The sequence below is a fragment of the Bos mutus genome, chromosome 10 (genome assembly GCF_027580195.1).
Source record: "Bos mutus isolate GX-2022 chromosome 10, NWIPB_WYAK_1.1, whole genome shotgun sequence".
Lineage (NCBI taxonomy): Eukaryota > Metazoa > Chordata > Mammalia > Artiodactyla > Bovidae > Bos > Bos mutus.
Window position 1 is genome coordinate 98,851,143 of NC_091626.1, and position 22,363 is coordinate 98,873,505.

Below are 22,363 nucleotides of genomic sequence, written 5' to 3' on the forward strand. Positions count from 1 at the left end.
AAAAGGCAAAAAATATGGAAAGGGGAAAAATGAGCACGAATCCGGTAGTTTTGAGGTAAAATTGGAGGTGTTCACCTGAACTCTTGCTTTTCAATACAGAGATACAGAAAAAAAATAAAGATGTAAATGTCTATGTATTTGTACATGTAGGTATATCTATACACATATTTCCTAGGTCTGTGCATTGCACGAACCTAAGAGTAGACATAGCTGAGAACTATGAGCATATCTAGCACCTGTATCTGGATTTCCAAATACTATCCTCCATTAAGGGGCTTCTCAGATGGCTCAGTCGGAGAAGGCAATGGCACCCCACTCCAGTACTCTTGCCTGGAAAATCCCATGGATGGAGGACCCTGGTAGGCTGCAGTCCATGGGGTCGCTGAGGGTCGGACACGACTGAGCGACTTCACTTTTACTTTTCACTTTCATGAATCGGAGAAGGAAATGGCAACCCACTGCAGTGTTCTTGCCTGGAGAACCCCAGGGACAGGGGAGCCTGATGGGCTGCCATCTTTGGGGTCGCACAGAGTCAGATATGACTGAAGTGACTTAGCAGCAGCAGCAGCAGCAGATGGTTCAGTGGTAAAGAATCTGCCTGCTGATGCAGGAGTCGTAGTTAGACATGACTGGGTAGGGAAGACCCCGTGGAGGAGGAAAATAGCAACCCACTCCAATATTCGTGCAAGGATAATCCCATGGATAGAGGCCCCAGGTGGGCTACAGTACATGGGGTCTCAAAGAGTCAGACATGACTGAGCATGCACACACCTGATCCATTAAAAGCAATCATTGCTCCTTGGAGATATGGTTGATTCAGGGCTGGGCAGAGAAAGAAGATAAGCCTGAAATATCTTGTGCTTAAAGAATGAAGGGACACGTCAAAAGAACACCAAAGTCAGCTTACAGGAGCTCCCACTGGCCAAATCTGGGGCAATTTCAGCATCAGAATAAATCAAGAGAGTAAAGGATTATAACCCATTAAGTAACACAGGAATCCTTAAGTCCACATTGGTGTATATAAACAAATGAATACATGAATGGGATGGAGAGAAAACTCTTTCTGGGGCTAAAATGCCAAATAATAAAAGTAAAAGTATGATGGGATTAGAAATTCATCACTGGACAACCATCAGAGTAATCATTCATTCAAGCAAGAAACATCAATGAATATTAAAATTGGGTGAAAATGTGATGAGGAATGACATCCTACATGGTCTCAAAGTATCTCTTCATAAGATAATAATGTGTATCAATTACAGGGGGAAAACAAAGCAATTTTACAGTGGAGAAATCTGCCAGATGTTGTCCTAAGTGTCAAACACCACTAAATAATTGTCATATACCATCAGATTTAATGTGTGAGAACATGGCATCACTTCTGTGACATTCTGGCCAAAAATATATAAGCTGAGTCTAATTATGAAAAAATAACAGACAAACCCAAATTGAAGGCCATTCTACAAAAAGATCAGCCTAAATCTTCAAAAATGCTAGTCATGAAAGTCAAGGAAAGGCAGAGTAAACATTCCAGATCAAAAAAGACTAAAGGGACGTGATAGCTAAATATAATGTGTGATCCAGAATTTGGACCCTTGTATTATAAAGAAAACTATCAGGACAGTTGGCCAAATTTGAATGAGGTTCTCAGACGAAAGGGAAAAGGCAGTTCTTCATACTATTTTTACAGCTTTTCTATAACATCAAAATGGCTTCAAAATTAAAAGTCTAAAAACTTTTATCAACAAAAATAAGTTTCTCTTATTTTTAATAATTAATAATAAAATCTAGATTTTTTTTCAGCCTCCCTTAAAACAGCCAGAAGATTTGGCAATACCACCTGTTCTAGTCCATTCAGGCTGCCATAACAAAATACCATAAACTGTGAAGCTTATAAACAACAGAAATTTATTTCCATTGGCTGGAAGTCCAGGGTCCAGATGCAGGCAGACAGAGAGCACCTTCCTGTTGTATCCTCACAAGGTGGAAGGGGTAAAGAATCTCTCCAGGACCTTTTTCATAAAAGGGCACTAATCATATTCGTGAGGGCTTCACCCTCATGACCTAATCCCCCCAAAGCCCCCACCTCCTAATACCTTGCAGGGGAGGGGTTAGGATTTCAACATATGAACTTGGGAGATCACATTCAGACCGTAGTACCAGCATTACTGCACATCAGTTACTTACTGCCAATGAACAAACAGTAAAGGCCCTTCGGGTGGGACATGTGATCTACCGTTCTCCAGTCTCCAACCAGCCAACTTACTCAGTGAATGTCCTTGTAAGCATTCTGGTTTGTGACTTGTGATTTAGATTCTTACATATCAAACTTCACTCTATTTAGGTCTGAAAGCTTCAACAAGTTTCTTTACTAGAATTAAACTACCCTACTAGATAGGCTTCCCTGGTGGCTCAGAATCCTCCTGGCAATGCAGGAGTCATAGGAGACGCAGGTTTGATCCCTGAGTTCGGAAGATCCCCTGGAGAAGGAAATGGCAACCCACTCCAGGATTCTTGTTTGGGAAATCCCATGGACAGAGGAGCCTGGCAAAGAGTTGGACACGGCTTAGCAAATAAACAACAACTTTATAAATACTTCTCTCCTAACACATACTGAAATTTACATCATGAATTAAGTCTTGAACCTCCCTCTTAATGAAATCAAGATTTAGGAATAGTTCTCAAGACAGAACCTGGAGAAGGAAATGGCAACCCCACTCCAGTATTCTTGCCTGCAGAATCCCATGGACAGAGAGACGAGCCTTGCAGGCTACAGTCCATGGGGCCGCAAAAGTCAGATATGACTTAGCAACTAAACCACCACCTCAAGACAGAATTCCATAGCCTTGACCTTTAAACCAAAATAAAGAAAGAGTAGAAAACAAAAAGGGAGGCAGTGGGGTAGGGGGATGTCTGCTTTCTTTGCCAAATCTGAAACCCTGGTACTATTTCACAACCTACAGATGAATAGAGAACTATATGCCCTTTTCTCTTTTTTTTATTTTGTGACACTAAAACATATATAATCTTTATTCTGACAATGCATTCTTAAATCAAAAACATTTCCTTTTTGCTTTCTAATGTTTCTCAGTAAGAATCAAGACAATGATAATAATTTGTCTCAAACTCCTGAGTGTGAATGTGAAGGAAAGGGTTTCGGCGTTAGACATATAGCAGGTACCTGATGAGCACTAACTAAAGCTACACTTGGAGTTGCTCCTTTGGGAACTTGACCAACATGGGACTCAAACAGGAAAAGAAATCAGAGTTAGTGGGGTCTTTTGCAAACTCTCTTCCCTCATTCAAAAACTACTTTGTTCTTCTATGAATATGACACCGTAGTCAGAGTCACAGGGAATCCAGATGGAGGACAGTTAAAACCGCACCCCCGACCCCGCTTTGATAGCTACATATTCTAACAAACATTCACCACCACTGCACAAAGTAAGAGGAGGCCAGCTCTCAGGAGACCCTGGCTGTGGCACACGTGTTATCTTTCAGCAGGTGGAACCCGTTCAGAGCCAGAAAGGCCTGGAGGATGAAGAGACGGCACCTCGGGCAGTCTTGCCAGAAGCCACTGGGTTTCATCCCGGCCTGACCCAGAAAAATCTCATGGAAGAGAACGAGAGGCCCACCAGCTCTCTGATCTGCTGTCAACCAGCTGCGGCCGGAGACTGCCAAAGTGCTGCGATGACTAGGCAGCGCCCTGCGGAGCCGTCTGGGAGGGGATTACCAGCCTGATCCTCTGCTCTTCGGAGCCAGAAATGACTCAAACTTCACAAACAGCCGGGGCCTGCCAGGGAGGGTGACAATGAGCGCTGGAGAGGGTTTTCTCCCCCTGGTTGGTGTCTCTCCCCCCCTCTCACTGCGGTGGCAGATTCTGGACAGTGTGCAGCCTGTGAGGTAATCTGAATTCCTTGGCAACCGGCAAGTACCTGAATTCTTTCAAAACCACAGGAATCCAGCAGAGAAAAGGTAAATATCCCAGCGGAGCCAGTGTTAATTAGCAAGGAAGGCTACTGAAGAAGGAACTGGGGGTGGGGGAGGAAGGGAGAGGCATCTCAAATGCTTTGGGATCTTTTCTCAATTTCCACTGAACAATATGGCCGAGGAAGAAGAGGGGCGGTCCCCGACTTGGGCCTTGTCAGGGTCCCCTCCTCCCAGGCCAGAGCGTGGGTGGAACTTTCCTGGTTCCCTGGATGGACACTTTCATTTCCCCCCAGTGGCCAGCGCTACCTATCTTTGGGTCACCGGATAGCACATTTGGTTTTCAACTCAATTTGGTTTTAAGGTTTTTTTTTTTTTTTTCTAACTTTTTATTTTTCCTGTTTCAGTGAAAATTTGGCTATTAGTTTTGTCTCCAAAAGGGCCTCGTCCAATCATTTAGACCACATACTGGATCCACCTAAAACTGTAAAATCCAGGACAAAGGCTTTTTGGATTCCACCTCTGACAGGAAAAAGAACCTACAGCATTTCGGTAGAGAACTGCACCCCTCTCTGGAAACTTGAGTGTCCCCTGCTGGTGCAAAACAGCAGCAACACACATGTGAAACTCACAACTAGGACGGGGCAAAATGCTGGACTCCAATACCACTAACACAGTTTTTTTTTTAAAGTCTCAATAATTGGCTCACATATAAGAAAATGATGAGAGTTTTTCTACTTCCTATGTAAACAAAGCAAGGACAAATCAAATGATTTACCTAGAAAGAACCTACTTTGGGTCTTTTTCTTCAGCAAATTTAAGAATGTAAAGAATTTACACAAAATTCTTTTTTCACAGAACTGTCTTGCAAAAAGAACTTAATCTTTCTGTCACTTAAACATGAATTTTGAGGCCCCAAATGGAAGTGATAAGGGATAAAATCATTCTTTTCTAAAGAAGGAAACCAATTACATTGCCACCGGTTCTGTCTCTTTAGGAAAGATTATGGTTTTTCTTGCTGAGCCTCAAAGTAAAATGGTCTAGTGATCTCATCCCGAACTGATTATCTTCAGTAATGTCTATTTAAAACACACGTGACCCAAGATTACTAGAGGCTGCAGAGCTGGAGATGCTGTAGACTATTGCTGAATGTAATGACACAGTCAAACGGCTTCTGAGGATTAAAAAGCAACAGATGAATGCCAAGATACACAGTGGTTAAGACACAGGGACTTAGGCACATGGAAGCTATTGTGCAGAGCATATGCACCCTCCCAGGACTAATAGCCTATCATAATGAACCATTGTAAGGATTTCACATTCACCTAAGGCGATGGCACCCCTCTCCAGTACTCTTGCCTGGCAAATCCCATGGATGGAGGAGCCTGGTGGGCTGCAGTCCATGGAGTCGCGGAGAGTCGGATACGACGGAGCGACTTCCCTTTCACTTTTCACTTTCACGCATTGGAGAGGGAAATGGCAACCCACTCCAGTGTTCTTGCCTGGAGAATCCCAGGGACGGGGGAGCCTGGTGGGCTGCCGTCTATGGGGTCGCACAGAGTCGGACACAACTGAAGTGACTTAGCACCAGTAGCAGCAGCATACTTTCAGGTAAAATAAGCCAAAGCCTTGAAAATTCATATTTTTTTTTTGTTCAATTTAATCCAAATTTTTACAAAGTTGTTTTCCAAATTATTCTGAGGAAGAGCATCCACTTTTTAAATATACATATATATACTCAGTTCCAGCTGGAGGCAAGAGACAAGAGTTACTCAGGTCAGTGGTTTCTGACTTCCAACACACACCCAACAGCCAAAGCACTTGCACGTCTGTAGTAAACTCTATAATAAATATCAGTACTGCTCTCATTTCATATCCGAATGACTGAGGCTTAAAACGACACCAAATTTTACCAATAGAGAGGGTGTTAATATTGTGGGTGAAATACCTTTGGAATAATATGCAAAACACAGCGCGATGAGATCCTGGAGAAACAGTGAGCATAACCTTGAGGCCTTCTCCCCATTCAAGAAGCCCAGTCTAGACTAGATATTCAGTGCTGCTCCTCACGCTCTATGTGACTCCTCCCCCAACTACCAAAGAACAAGAATGTCAGAACACGAAGATTGTTTTGTGTGGCCACGGGTGTCTACCCAGGTCATCTCATCCTAATTCTGCAACAAGCACAGTAAATGACATTTAATAGAAATATGATGATGGACAGTCACAGCTGGTTTAAAATTTACAAATATAGGCTCTCATGAACCCTCTTAAAAAAAAAAAAAAAAGAGGTCCAGTTTAGTACATTACCATACATCAAATAGATGGCCAATGGGAATTCTCAGTATGACTCAGGGAACTCAAGCTGGGGCTCTGTAACAACCTACAAGGGTGAGATGGGGAGGGAGGTGGGAGGTAGGTGCAGGAGGGAGCGGACATGTGTATACCTATGGCTGATTCATGCTGATGTTTGGCAGAAACTCACACAGGACTATAAAGCAATTATCCTTCAATTAAAAGTAAATAAATTTTAAAAATAAAAGGAGTCCAGTTTAGAACTTAGAATTGCAGGAGGAAAGACAGCTAGGGAGTTTGGGACGGACATATACATGCGACTGTATTTAAAGTGAATAACCAACAGGGACCTACTATAGGACACGAAACTCTGCTCAACATTAGGTGACAGCCTGGATGGGAGGCGAGTTCGGGGGAGAATGAGTTCCTTTGCTGTTCACCTGCAATTATCACAACGTTGTTAAACAGCTATGCTGCTGCTGCTGCTAAGTCGCTTCAGTTGTGTCCAACTCTGTGCGACCCCACAGACGGCAGCCCACCAGGCTCCCCCGTCCCTGGCATTCTCCAGGCAAGAACACTGGAGTGGCTTGCCATTTCCTTCTCCAATGCAGGAAAGTGAAAAGTGAAAGTGAAGTCGCTCAGTCGTGTCTGACCCTCAGCGACCCCATGGACTGCAGCCTACCAGGCTCCTCCGTCCATGGGATTTTCCAGGCAAGAGTACTGGAGTGGGGTGTTGAACAGCCATACTCCAATACAAAATAAAAAGTTTAAAAAAAAAAAAAAAGGAGTCCAGTTTATGGCAGGACATCATCAGTTCCTGAGAAGGGTACAGGAGACAAGTTGAATGAGGATGAGTGGAGGTGAAGAAGCTCATGACACACACAGGAGGGAAGCTCAGACATCTCAGATTACAAAAGGGACCCTCAGCACTTTATACACCTGAGCAGAAGTCAGGGGCCCATTTCACTGTCTTCTCATTCTAGGTAATATACTCAGCTTTTATCCCTATACATCAAAATCTGAGAGCACAAGTGTCTCAAAACACTACAGAAAACTTTTCCAGGAAAATATGATTAGAGTTAGTAGTTTGTGCCCAGATACCTGGTTCAGCCCTTTATCTAAACACTGAGAAATGTTTTCGTTTTTCTCCCCCTCAATTTTCAAGGAACCAGAGATCAGAACTAGGGTGCTTCAGTGGTCATCAGTGTTCCCAGGATTTAAACTCAAAAATCTTAGTAAAGAATATGACCGGGCTTATAAATGCTGTCAGTGCCACCTAGAGGTAAAGGGAAGACATGGCTCAAGCAGTTAGAATACAGTTGAATGTTCTCGCCCTCGGACTCTAGTCACAGGATGCATCAAAAACGTCTAAGTCTAAAAAATAATTAAAATATGATTCTAAAAGAACAGTTACCAGAATATAATAATATATGTCAAAACACCAATAATTATATGGATAGCCTTCTTTTATTCATGGTATTTCTCATCTTTGAAGTACATTTTCTAAAACACAGAAACACGTATAGGCCATGCTTTTTACAGATGCAAACCACCTCCTAAAGTACTACACTATATAAGGAACTTCAGAGCAAGCTACTTGGGAAAAAAAAAGTATATTTATATATATATTATATATATATATATATATATATATATATATATCGGAGAAGGCGATGGCACCCACTCCAGTACTCTTGCCTGGAAAATCCCATGGATGGAGAAGCCTGGTAGGCTGCAGTCCATTGGGTCACTAAGAGTCGGACACGACTGAGCGATTTCACTTTCAGTTTTCACTTTCATGCACTGGAGAAGGAAATGGCAAGCCACTCCAGTGTTCTTGCCTGGAGAATCCCAGGGACGGGGGAGTTTGGTGGGCTGCCATCTACGGGGTCACACAGAGTCGGACACGACTGAAGCGACTTAGCTTATATATATATATATATACACATATATGAAAAGAACACAAACACACCAAATTTATCCTTATTTTAAATGATTTAAGGGGTCTAAAATAACACTGTCAGCTGTAAAATTTTATGGATACAGGAAGTGAAACTTCAAATTAAGTTGAACTTTATTTTGTAAGTCACACTACCTTAAAACCTACAAAGTACCTCAAGAAAAACAGAAATATATGTATGTGTGTGTGTGTGTATAAAATCCCTAAAAATATATTAAAGACTTGTAAATTAAAAAAAAAAAAAAAGTGGCTAATGCCCCTCTCTTAAATACAAGAGGTCATGAAACAGCTCAAGCCTTCAGCTCTGGAGTCAGATCCAGGGGTTTAAATGCCCTCTCCACTGTCAACCAGTTGGAGACGTCAGGGAAGTGACTTCAAGTTTCCTTAACTCTCTAAGCCTCAGTTCCTTCAACTACAAAATTACCTCAACTTTAAGGTTGTTGTGAGCATTACAATAAATGTCCGGTATATAACAGCTATATACATGTGGGATATTTTTTTTTCCTTTCTAGAACATTTGTGAAGCATAGTGGCCCGAGAATTTTCCTACCTTATCACCGCTGCATGAGAGCACAATATGATCCTGGATCCCAGCTGGGAAAGGTAAGCGTGTACATATACAGGCTTATTCACGTGCATGGATATGCGGGTGAGACTGTGAATGAAACTAAGACTGATTTCTGTAATCTGAAGCTCCTCTGGGGACACTCCTGTTTTCCTGAGTTGAATACAACAGGAACGATGACCTGACCTTAACACACTCTTCAGTGGGTCAACTCACATTAGCAACACCCTACACCCGAGGGTCTCTTACCGAGCTAGTCCTTCTTCATAGAGATAGATGACAAGAGGGTCATAGGAAGTCACGAGCACATAGAGGCGCACATCAAATTTGAAATCTAGAAAAAAAAACAGGGTGCAAAGGGAAAAACTAAGCTCTTGGTTTTGTTACAGAACTGAACAGGACAACTGTAACAGAGAAACGTGAAAGAAAAAACAGTCCTCTCCCCCAGGAAACAAACACTGTGCACACACCTTACCTTTGAGGATAAATAATGATTATACCACATAAACATATATAGTTTCCATACATATCTGTTACTATTATAACAAGAGAACACACTGTTTTTTATTATCTCGAAATCATCTTCAAAGTAATCCCATGAGGTAGGTAAGAAACCAGCTTCATCTCTGGAGTCACAGTTGCCAAGCATTTCACACTAGCTTAATAAACACTTACTAGAGAAGACTATAAAAATGTTAAAAAAAAAAAAAATTTGGTGAGATCTAGCCCAATCCAGTCAAAGGCTTAATCACAACTCACCATCTATGAGCAGGGGGTTGTTAATATAACGGGAGACCAGGATGTTCTCTTCCAGGGAAATCTGGTTTGGCTGTTGAGCAAAGAGAAAACTGAAAGGTCAAAATGCAAAGGAAACCTAGCTTACTGTAAAGAAGCTAAGTTCTTAACCTTTGAGAAATGATAATATGGAAAACTAAAACTTTAAGAAAAGTTTTCCTCTAAGCTACCCATACATTAGATGGCCATATAATATACCACTTCCATCAACATTGTGAGAATCCAGTTATTGGGGGGGGGGGCGGGGGGAGGGATTTACACAGCACCTCTCCCATAATAAACAGAATCTAAACAGCTCTAAAGATTTTTATACATGCTATTAAATACTTACATACCAAGAAAATAAAAGTTACTTAAAAAAAATAAATAAAAACTTGCATTCTCCCAGATGTAAATAAAGCACATTGGATATTTTAAAATACCACCATTATTCTTACAGGAAGGCTTTCATCAAGTTACTCAGAAATTTACAGATCTTTCTACAAAGGATTCTGGCATTTTCCCCGTGAAATGGGATGGATGTTTCATTGATTCACTTAATAGTGCTTACTGTGCCACTGTAGGTAAAGATTGAACTAGATCTCTTAAAGATTTTTTTCAATGAAAAAGAATTGCCTATACAATAAATAATGATGAGTATTGATGGGTGCTGCATAAGGCACTGGGGATACAGTGGTGAAGGAAACAGATGAGATCCCTGCCCTCACGGAGCCCAAGCTCTACTCCCAAAGAGTCTGATGACTGGGGAGAGGGAGAGCAAAATACAGAATTTAAAAGAACACAAAGCAGCATGTCTACAGGTGTGAGATGTGAGGTTGCCCAGTGGAAATGCAGACCTGCCAGGAGGACCAGTCAGGGAAGGCTGGTTCAGGATGAGTAGGTTCAGAAGGGAGTGTTGAAAGCTAGCAAGCACACGGTGGAAAGGAAAGGAAGCCGGTGTGTAAAGACAAAGCCCAGGTAGAAAGGAGAGTGGGCAGATTCAGTGACCTAGGGCTAAAAGATTCAATTGGGAAATAATGAAAAATATGGTTAGATAATTAGAAAGGAAGACCCCACTGGCAAAGGGATTTAAACCCCTGGTAAGAGGAATTTAGATTGAACATAGTGGGAAACAGGAAATTACTGTAGATTCTTAATTAAAGATCTGGAACAGAACAACTCCAAGTGAGATGAAGACAGAAAAATCAGCTGTCAGTCACCACAATCCGTACGGGACAAAAGGACTCGAAAAGGAAAGCGTCTCTGATGATAATTGTGAAAATAACAACTATAGTAGCAGCAACAGACACACTATTAACATTAGCAGGAAAAAAAATTACAAGCGTACCGAATGTCTGCTATGTGCTAACATTGCTCTTATCCTTCACAACTATTATTTCATTTAATCATCATCTAACACCCACATGGTAGGTCTAACACCATCCAAATATTATGGATGAGGAGCGAGTCAGAGAGGGTTAGGAAACTGCTCAAAGTCACACAGCTAAGAAGTGATAGAGCACCATTTGAACCCAGTCTGCCTCAGAAACTCAGTTCTTAAGCACTATTTTCAACTTTTCTCCCAAGTTCTGACCTAAAATAACTGTCCCCCCAATTCAAAAGTTGTCTTTATAAAAATGTATTTGTTATCCTAAGTACTACAGTTTTTTTGTTTTTTTTTTAAAGGATAATTTTGTGACCCCGGGGTGAAGATGATAAGATTTCCCTCTCATTTCCCACTGCTGCCATCTCACTCAGAACACAACTTCACAAGCCATTTCTATGCATCATACGGACACTACAACATCACTACTGATTCATGCTTTGGCTCTGGTCACCCACACCATTTCCTGATCAGTTTCTCACACAGACTATCTCTATTTTGAGTCAGCTTAGGGTGTAAGAACTGATGCAATCACAGTACAAAGCAGCAAGCTACAGGCTGTGTTCCAAACCTAAAAGTAAACAATTGCAGCTCTTTTTCTACTAAGTAACACCTACAGGCTACAATGGATACTTGACCACCCAATCTGACCACCTAGCTTTCCTCGGAACCAGAGAGGACACTGGTAATGGTCTTCACTCCATGACACTCTAGCTAACGTCCACGCTCATTTCCTCTCTTTCCTTCCTCATTATATACATTTGTCCTTTGAGTTATGCAGAACATCATCTCTTACACTGTTCAGATAACTTGTTCAATGGTCTATACCTCTCATTTCTGTCTGCATCAGGAATTAAACTGTAAGTTCACACAAGAATGGTTTTGAATACAGTTTTTTTTTTTGTATACTATAATATACAGATAAGCAACTAATGAAATCTCTAACATCTTCAAGCCTTTTTCATATTTTCATCCAAATATCTTCTTGATATTTTCATCCATCCCCAATTAACTCATTTTAAATGATGTAAATTCTAAGCTCAAATTGCCCTCCTAAGTATGCTAAAGCAAGAATCTGAATTGTCGGGAAACACATCCATTTTTCTAATTTGACTTTAAAGCTCATGGTATCTGTTAAGTTATTGTAAGATAGAATGGTACAGCGGTCAAGAGGGTATGCTCTGGAATCAGGCAGGCCTGAGTTAAAATCTTCACTTACTAAGGAAGGAATAGTAACGACCTTTTAGGATTCTCATAAAAAAGACTAAGTGAGATTGTATTTGGGAGGTACAGTGGTAGGCACATAGTAAATGCTCAAGGAATATCAGTTATTATTAGTACTGCAAACTCAACAGTATCTGTGTAGTTCCATTTACTGAGTACCACAATTCAATAGCATGCCTCATAGCATGCCATATATCACTCATATGATTCAGTGCACTCAGTTATAATGAAGAGACGTAAGAATTAGGAGACAATCCCTATTCCTACAATAAAGAGTCATAAGAATTAGGAGATGATCCTACTCCTCAGGCAGGCTGGCACCTGGCAGGCAGCAGGGACGTCCTAAATATCTGTTGAACAGTGAGACCTACGAGCGTATGGAGAGCGTATGAGCAGACAGAAACAAGAGAGCTGTGGAGAATTATTTTCACAAACAGAGGGGTGAACAGTGACCTAAATACTCTTCTAACCATAACTCTCCTGATACTTCAAAATTTCAGAGAAGATATGCGTATCGTATTTACCAAGGATAATGTGTGAGACAAGGATGACTAAACTTGATTTCCATAATCAAATCCATACCTTAATCGGAAAACACCAGATCTTTTCCCTCCTTGATTTGAATATACTAAATTGGGAAAATATGGCATTTAGTCACGGTTACTGAAGGAGCTGGAGCAAACTCGACTCTGCTCCTTTATGCTGTGTTTCCAGAGTTAAAGAGCCCAGCACAGAGACCAGCCAAGATGCTCCCACCTGTAGGAGCTCACACTCCTCTCTCTTCAGTGTTACATGCAAGGAATGCTTTTCCTGTCCTTTGTCCTATTCTCGTAATGGCAAAAGTGGCTATTTGCAGATATTTTCCAAAAGGTTATGACTATTATGGGGAACTTTTAATGAGAGGCCCTTCTTGCTCCAGTGGGAAGACAGGGGAAGGTGTTTTTACTTGGCCCTCACACCTAACTCTGCCCTACCCTGCACGCCTCACCCACTCACACTAGTGGGGCTCACAGACCCTCCAGCAGAGCCCTCCCTCTCCATTCCCCTCGAGTCTAAAAGGAAAGCAGGCAGCAGCCTTGGAAAGAGTTACTTCATCCAGTTGGCTAATGGGTCACATATTCCATGGGAAAGGATCCAGGTATGGAACAGAGGAGATGGTGAGGCGTGTGTGTGTGTGTGTGTGTGTGTGTGTGTAGGGAGGGAGAGGAGCGTATTAACTGTATGGTTTGTAGGTCTGGGTAAGATGTGATAAAATTCCAGATCTGGAGAAAAATTGGGAATATTTTCCCATTACATCCACATGCTGCCAGCTCCCCTGGTGCTTGCTGGCATCTCCCCAGGCTTCTGTCTGGCACCTCCACCAAAGACCTCAAAGAATCAGACTCATTCCAAAGCTTCACTGAGGGAGAGGGGGCAGGCAAAGGGTCCCGCCAAGTACTTTGATCTCTGCAGGGGGTCTCCAGGGAGTTAGTCCAGGGAGAAGTGGGAGGCAGGAGGAGAGTCTGCCAAACGCGCATTCTCTGAAGACTTGTCACCCCCTTTATGAGACAGGGAAGAGTCAGGGCACGGGGTTCTCAGCCCCACCAAGGAAAGTTTAACTTTTCTATTCTTTATGATGTTGATTTTAAAATAACAAATCACTAGGGCAAAAGAGCATTCCAAGAGAAAAACGTCCCAGATGAGCTGGGAATAGATCCTATTCTTTTTGACTCATGTCTAAGAAAATAAAAAGCAAACTTGTACCACAGTTGACTTTCAATAGCAATTCCATTTGGCAGCTCAAACCCAAACCCAAACGAGGGCCGTCTATGAGATTCAAACAACACTGGAGCTCCTGGCGCGGAGCTGGAGGAAAAGCTGTTGGACAGGAGCCGTCACACCAAGGTCAGAACAGAAACAAGAAAAGAGAGCTCTGCGGCATATGACCAGGGCCTTCTGTCCACAAAAGACCCGGGGCAGAAGCCCTCCGGAGTGACCCAAGGGCAAGGAGCAGGCCTTGTAGCCTGGGCCTGGGGCTGCACAGTTACTGCATCAGAACCACATCCGGTATTTCTCCAGCATAAAAGGTCTGGCTATCAGTGTTTACTGTACAGTTTTTAGTCCAGACCGAATTTGAGGATTTTCCCATGTGAAAGACCCCTCAGAAAATCAGTTTCTGCACATATAGAAAGTAGCTCAGATCGTGTGCAGAGAAAGAGAATTGGGAAACTTGAGACGGTGTACCAACTGCACACACAACATCCATCTCCAGCTCTCCTCCCTTCCAGGGTCCCACTCGAAGGACAGAGAAGATATTTTTAAAAGAATGAAATGATAAATAACAAAGCTAGAAACAGTTAAAGGAACCAACAAAAGACCAAAGGTTTAAGGAAATCCTGAAAGACGGAAAGCAGATGGGAACAGGTTGAGAAAACAGCAGAGGAAGACCCAGCCCCACATATCACAGAGGGGGAGAGTGATCTTCCCAAGAAGGCATCTGAGATGTTCCAAGCTGGCAGTGAACACGCATATGGAGAGCAGGAGGGAGCCAAGGGACAAGAATAGGATAATTAATTAACAAATGGTGTTTAAAACACTGCGGCCAACAGGCCTTCAACAGCCACAGCTTAGCCCTCAGAATGAAACCTAACGGGAGGACGTCTGTGTGCGTGGGCGCAGGGATCTGACAGAGGAGGGGAACTCTGCAACCCCGTGGCAGACACAAAAGGGAAAACAGGGGAAGGGCAGCGCCGCCCCAGAGGGAGATCGCCAAACTCCTCTGTTATAGCCTTGCGTTCCGGGAAACAAACTCACCCAGAAGGGCAATGCAGATAGTGGAGTGCAGGGAACCCGATCAATTTTTGTGAAAACCTTATAAATCCTAAGTGTACTTACTCAAACCTACCTCCCCAAGTTCCCTGCAACTAGTATGAACAAAGGAAAAGAAAGCAACAATCAAAGTTAACCCATGATTCATATGCCTTAAACTCGTGATTCGTATGCCTTAAGCCTAGGTAGTTAACCGTGGACAATTATCAACAGGCCTGTGGTCATACCCCAATAAGCATAATAGAATTTATGATTCTATTCGGTTACACAGATAATTAGGGTATTTGTTTAGGCGAGGGAGAGTCTAGGTAGGAGCCCTGGGGCTCTTCCATCCAGGGGGTCTGGTTTTCCAGTTGGTATGTCATTTCCATAGATACTGGGCATAGAGCTCAAAGTCCACAGTCCAGCCCAAGATGGAATCCTGCTTTCAAGATGGAGCCTGTTCTGTCTGTTTCCTCCTTTACTTCCTTTAAATCCACAATCAGACCAGTCCTGTTTTGGCAAGGGAGAGGGAAGAGGCAACGATCCTCACCCACAGCAACCTACGGTGCGGACTGACAGTCAACAGGCCTTGCCCTTGCCACAAGGCTCAGTCCGCCCTCCTGTCCAGAGAATCAGTCCTATACAATGGCAGGGGAAACCCAGGCCGGCTGTCAATTTCAATCAGTCTACTCTTCCGTTCATTAGTATGACTCAACACTGAAGGTCACTAAAATTGAGAGAACACAATTTCAAGAGAAAAAAAAAAAGGGCCCAAGAAAAGTCATGGAACAAAAGAGAACTTTAAAAAGCTTTCAATTCGTATGGTCAGAAAGACCAGCTGGCAAACTGCATCTATTAAGCAATAACAAGATGTTATCCAGAAAAAAAAAAAAGGCAAATCGGAAAATAAGAGTTTTTGTACATTATGAGAGCCAATATAGAAATACAGTAGATGGAATGAATGATAAAATGGATCGCACTCAAACTGGTGATCCAGAAGATAATGATGGGAAAAGACAGAGAGTTTAAAATGGAAAAAAGTTGACATGAAGACCCAAAATGCTTCAAAAAGGAGTTTCAGAAGGAGAACAAGACAAAAATGAATGATTTTCCCTGAAATAAAGAAAAATCACTAGTTTCTAAACTGAAAGGGCTGACCAAATGTGCAGAAGGAAGTATGAACAAAGACCCAGACAGAAATATTGATTAAATTTCAGAATTCCCATCTGTAAAATTTCCGTAAGTTTAAATTTTTTACTCAACTTATAAAGCAGAGAAACTGAATCACAGTTATTGAAGAGAATGTAAACATGATAAACCTTTAAAATAGAAAACAATAAAAAAGTAATTGAACTTAGAGATGGAATGTGGAAGGGAGGATAGGAGGCGATATGCGTGCAGTGAATATCAAACTGAGAATTAAGAAACAAAATGTAAAGTTGAGAAAAGATAAAACACAAATCAACTGTACTGAGTTACTAACTACTGTTAAAAGTCTAATGAGTGAGACTGGGGTTAAGACTTTATTTACTCTGTATATCTGTCCAACTGAAAAACAACTTTTAATGAGGATCTGGCAAAGAATCAAGATACTGATGACTTCTGAAAAAAGAAGCGGATGAGGAGGAAGAAGGGGGGCTGGCAGGAGCAACAAGGATGCCATGCCGAATTAAATTAAGGTTAATTTGCTTGATGATCTTGAGGGTAGGAACCCACAGTTCTCCCCACGATAGAAATTAAATGTACGTGCTACCAGCTAATGCTTAGTGTGGAGGAATTTGCAAGACAGAATGCTGAAAGCAGAAAAAGTACTTCTTTTCTGTTGACAGTAAAGGCTGCCCTCCCCCCAAATTCAATCAAGTGACATTAGCTGTAGAGTAACTGCTGGCATGGGAGGAGGTTACTGCCAGTAAGGTGAACAGTGGACTCATGCCCTCCCTCAAAGTACACTTCTGAACGCACACTTAGCTAACACAAAGGGAAGAACAAACAGAGTCAAGTGTGCCCCCGTCACAAACTCAGAGTCAAGTGTGCCCCCGTCACAAACTCAGAGTCAAGTGTGCCCCCGTCACAAACTCAGAGTCAAGTGTGCCCCCGTCACAAACTCAGAGTCAAGTGTGCCCCCGTCACAAACTCAGAGTCAAGTGTGCCCCCGTCACAAACTCAGAGTCAAGTGTGCCCCCGTCACAAACTCACGTTGTTGATCAGGTAGACGCCCCGCCCCCTGGAAGAGGCCACTGGTTTTACGATCCAAGGTCCCCGGTCCTTTGAATATGAATCTGCTCAAAATATTGGAAGACAAAAAAAAAGGGGGGGAGGAAGAAAGGACATGAGTTTATTATCTCAAATTTCAACATGGTTATCTACTCAGGTACCCAAAGAATTTTCCAAATTTCCAAGTGAAGGACAGCAGCTAAAATAACCTGTATTTTTGGACTAGCCTTAAAAAGGAGAAGATAGAGAGAGAAGGGAAAGAGATAAGGAGAAAAAAGGAGACAGCAAAATTACATAATGTATTTCTTCCATCATTTCCCTTCTTGAATGAGAGGATGAAGACAAAATAAGGCACATATTCAGATGTTAGTCTATTACTGTCACAAACCACCTTCAAGAATCTTGCAGGCCATGCAATCTCTATTACAACTACTCAATTCTGTCACTGTAGCTCAAAAGCCACCAGAAAGAATATGTAAACAAAGGGGCATGGCTGGGTCCCCCAAAACTTTATGGATGGACACCAAATTTCCTATGATTTCCACATGCCACAAAATTTTATTCATCTTTGATTTGTTTTTCCCCAACCATTTAAAAATGTAAAAACCATTTTTTTAGTTCATGGGACCAGATTTGACACAAAAGCTGGAGTTTCCAGACACCTGTTCTACATAATGAAATACTAAGCAGACACACAAATGAGAATGTTATTAATGAGAGGCAATGAGCTCAAAGACAGGCTGCTGAGTGAAAAGAAGTCAAGTGCAAGGCACTGGTTATCATACACTCCATCTGGTCACAAACACACTCAAGTCATGTGCTAGTAAGCACTCATAATATCTTTAGAAGGATATGTATAAATACTATACTGATCACTTCTGGGGAGAACTAGATGACTGAGAAAGAGAGGAGGAAAAAGGCTTTTCACTGATTATCGTTTTGTACTTCTCTTGTGCCATGACTATATTACCTTTCAAAAAATATAATTTATGTAATTTTAGAGTCTTGTAATGGATGGCATATTTACAGTTATAAGACAAATTAACCTTTATTAATCTCTATAAAGTGAAGCCACTGAATATATGTATATGTATACCCAAATTTTGCCATTATCCCCAAATTCTGAGATTACAATAGATTGAAAACAAAAGGAACTATTAAAAGAAAACAAAAAGATTTTTTAAACTTCATTCATTCAGTACTTCTAAGTACCCAACACATGTCAAGCAGTTCTCGAGTGTGTGGAATGCAGATAGTCTTCACCTTCACAGAGATTAGCCCAACAGAAAGCCAGACACTAAGCAAGAAATCAGACATTCACAAAGAGGAGGGAGGGGGCCACAGGAATGCCACAGAAAATGACCACACCTCACTGGAGACAGAACCCTCTGGGAACAAATGAATGAAGAAAAAGCTTGTTTTCAGAACAGGGAAAATCTAGCTAAATGCAACTTCTGCCATGTAACACTTTTAACAAACCTTACTTTGTGGATGGGCCTTATCAGAAGTTGCTGCTTCTATTGGTGCTTCACTTTTATCATATTCTCAAAATCTTAAATACCAAAAATTTGTCCTTTATGCTAGGTGTTTCTCCTTGATTTGTTGTATTTCAGAACAAGGACTGATTTCTTTCACAGGTTCCAAAAATGTGCATCAGAAGCAGAGGCAGGGCAAAGAGCTGGGCAGTCTGTCAGGACGAAATATACTAGACCAGGGGCCTGCAATTCTTTCCAGTGCCTTCTAGCTCCTAGGGTGGCAGCATGCTTGGTCTAACAGAAAAAGCACTGAACCAGGAGTAGGAAGATCTGAGCTCTAATTACCCAGTCTCATCTTTAAAATGCAGGCTTTAAATTCAAATTATGAGATCTCTCATAATCCTACTATTAGGATTCTATAAGTTTACTGATTGCTATGAAATCCAGTCATCTGCAATTAACTGGCTGACATCAAAGTTTTGCCCATTCCTTTGAATTATTTCTGCCTCTCTTACATCTAAAGATAGCCAGAGGACACAATTCTGGCCCGTGAGGAGTAACCAGGAATCTGCTGGGCTGTAGGGTAAGGTCTCTGCCTTTCTGATATTGGCGCCACCCTGTCTGCCTTGCTGTTTCCTTCTTCCTGTTTAGAAAAGTTGTCCACTCGGGGGACGAGGCTGCAGCTGGCAAGATTTTTGGTTAGAATGTTTGGTGTCACAGACCTCCAACTGTACCACACACCATTACACTAGCAGCAGTGGCACTGGGAATCTAGCAAGATCTGGTCCGTATATTCCAAGCCTCACATTCTAATTACTGGAAACAGTTTGGCAATATCCAGGCTTTTTCATCTTCTGAGGCAGTGTTTGGTCTGTGGGCTTGGGCTCTGCAAAGATGCATTTCAGGTTTTCCCTTATAAGAACAGAAAGCTACAAATTCATGAGACCCGCCTTGACTGGTATCTCTAGCATCTTCAGGCAGCCCTCATGTTCCTCACCAGTTCTCTTCCAAAGGCCCATTGCAGGCTATTCACACGTCTTTCTGCCCCTCAAACACCCAAACCCATCCCTAGGCCCCTCATTCCTGGTATGTGTCCTCATCGCCCTCCTCACCAAGAAGGCTGGTGATTTGTAACATAAACCCACTCACCTGCTTCCCTCCCATTGAAAAGTGCTATCTCGATGACCACTTAGCTTCCTTCCTTCCACCTTTTAGGGGAGAGACTCACCCTTCTACTCGCGCTCTTGATCAAACTCTCTCCTGCCTCGTCTGGGATTTCATTCCTTTGCTCGTATCTTCAACCTCTCTCTCCCCTCTGATTTCTCTGTGGTTCTTCCTCTCTCTCTTTTTCTCGTCCATGGTAATCATATCCACCTCCACATCTACAACTTCAAGAATCTATATCCCTGGCAAAAATTCAAAACTCCCCTTACAACTGCCTGTAAAACATCACCACGTGGAAGCCGGCAGGCACCTCAAACCCACACCAGGTCCAAACGTGACACTCCTCTTGCCCTTCTAGAATGCAGAACCCATTACAATTTGAAGAATATTACGCAGTAGCAATCCCACTGAAGAACAGGTCAGGCTTGAACAGATGGGGCACTCTAACTCTATCCAACCTTCTGAATGAGCATTCAGCCCTCAAACCGGCCTCCAAAGGGTGGGGAAGAACCACAGAATAGGAACTAGTGGAGAGGGAAAAGGGAATTTTCAACTTAATATCCCTTTAGTGTTTAATACAGAATTATTCTAGACTTTGATTTCTCATTAGGGATTCAACAGCAGGAGGTGTTCACTGTCAGGAACCCTTTTACATTGCTGACATGGTAGCTGAGGCATTTTTAGGCTATCATGTTGGCTTCCTACATAATTTTTTTACTTTTTTTATGTAACAATGCATCTCAACATAACTTGAAATAGGAAATATTATTGAACATGTGTTATGTACCTATCAGGCCCCACTCCAAGTGCTTTCCATGTATCAAGCTACTTAAACATCCCAGCACTATAACATTCATACAGGTAACAGTCCCACTGAACAGAGGAGAAAGGTAAGACACAGGAGGTTCTGGTATCGTGGCTAAAACCCCTAACAAAAATCCCTAACTGCAAATGTTCAGCTCTGAGTACACTGTCGCTCTGAAGTTAATTCATGTACTGAATTCTCTGTTCTGACCCATTCCAGAGCCTGCTGTGGACCAACACTGAACCACTAGTCCCAGCACGGGCAACAGGTGCTCTCAGAGGAACGGCCTCTCCGAGGTGAAGGAGGAGGCCTGTGACCACCCCTGACGCGAGTCCCAGAGGATGAACACCCCACTGGGCGACCAGACCAGACTCAAAGTCCAACAGGCTAACAGAATCAAAGCCAGGAAGTCTAGAGCAAACTTTCTCTTCCTCTTTCCATGCTTCCTCATAATAGAGGAAGAGTCTCTCTCTCGGACTTAGTGAGAAGAAAACTATCCATCTATCCTGTGTCAAATCTGATCTCCCTCACAGAAGTGGATTCTCTCAAGGGAGGTATTGAGAGATGGTCATTGTGTGCACATGCCCAGTGTCTTTAGCCACAAGGCACTGTGGTGAGGAGCTTGGCTTCTGGAACCAACTGGAACCAAACAGCTGTATAATCTACAGAAAGATACTTAACCTCTCTGTACCTTAGTCTTCTCACCTACAAAGCTGGGAGTAGTAACAGTTCCTACCTCAGAGTAAGGCACCACTTAGAAGAGGGCTTAACAGAAGGAAAATGTTCATCAGCTATTATCACTGCTTCTACTTCAGTTCAGCTCAGTCGCTTAGTCGTGTCTGACTCTTTGCGACCCCACGGACTGCGGCACGCCAGGCCTCCCTGTCCATCACCAACTCCCAGAGTCTATTCAAACTCATGTCCCTTGAGTCAGTGATGCCACCCAGCCATCTCATCCTCTGTCGTCCCCTTCTCCTCCCACCTTCAATCTTTCCCAGCACAGGGTCTTTTCAAATGAGTCAGCTCTTCGCTTCTATTTAGACTCTCCCAAAAGACCTGCCTCACTCCTTCTCTGTACTTATGCCTCTTCTGTGCACTAAGCCTGTGCAGAGACAGGCTCTGCACACCAAGGAGCAAAACCTGAAATAGCCTGTCCCCTCTGTCTGGACATAAAGAGGTCTAAGTTCACTTTAAGGCAAAAGAAACAATGACACCTGCAGGCCACACATTCCTATCTAGCTTAACCAGCAAGACAGCAGACATCCGCATTGCTATCTCACTCCCATGAATATATTTCAATTAGTCTAAACTCCAAGGAAACAGGGTGACGAACTGGCACCTCTAAACCCTATCACTAAAACATGCGTGATACTTGTACCCCCGAAGAACATAAGTCACACACGTCCAAAAGTTGAGGTGACAAACATTCCTTAAATGACAAGAGGAAGAGAGATACCAAAAAGGGTGCCTCTGTGGTTCATACGCAGAAGTACATTCCTCCTTACATGGGCACTAACTCACCAGTGAAGAAGGACTTTCCGTGCTAGACAGGAGCACATTTATATGACACCCCAGTGTGTCCTTACATACCTGACACTGACAAGCTTACTAAGAATAAACACACACAGACATAATCAGCATAAAACAGTGTTAAAGTTATCTCTGCAGCTGTTTTACTCAAGAAACAACTTTTTAAGCATTTGAAAAGCCCTTGGGAGTAAATAACTCTGCTCCAAGTTCAGTTGCTGGGAATGGGGATGAGGGATGGGGCACCAGGAGTCAAGCA

General features: G+C 42.5%; 1 protein-coding gene and 1 long non-coding RNA gene across 13 annotated transcripts in view; one reads left to right on the forward strand and one right to left on the reverse strand.

Moving 5' to 3' along the window:
• The window catches only part of TTLL5 (tubulin tyrosine ligase like 5), a 316,526-nt gene that overhangs the window by 267,681 nt on the left and 26,482 nt on the right, over positions 1 to 22,363 (reverse strand). For all 12 annotated transcript variants that reach the window (XM_070378475.1, XM_070378469.1, XM_070378470.1 and 9 more), the window contains exons 7-9: positions 17,116 to 17,198; positions 9,507 to 9,576; positions 8,997 to 9,081 (exon numbers count right to left, since the gene is read on the reverse strand). In XM_070378475.1, the coding sequence (XP_070234576.1) occupies positions 8,997 to 9,081; positions 9,507 to 9,576; positions 17,116 to 17,198 (238 nt within the window). The remainder of the gene's footprint in view (positions 1 to 8,996; positions 9,082 to 9,506; positions 9,577 to 17,115; positions 17,199 to 22,363) is intronic.
• On the forward strand, positions 3,484 to 22,351 carry LOC138989458 (uncharacterized). The gene is made up of 3 exons (XR_011465765.1): positions 3,484 to 3,975; positions 8,695 to 8,785; positions 20,797 to 22,351. It is a non-coding gene; the product is annotated as an uncharacterized lncRNA (long non-coding RNA).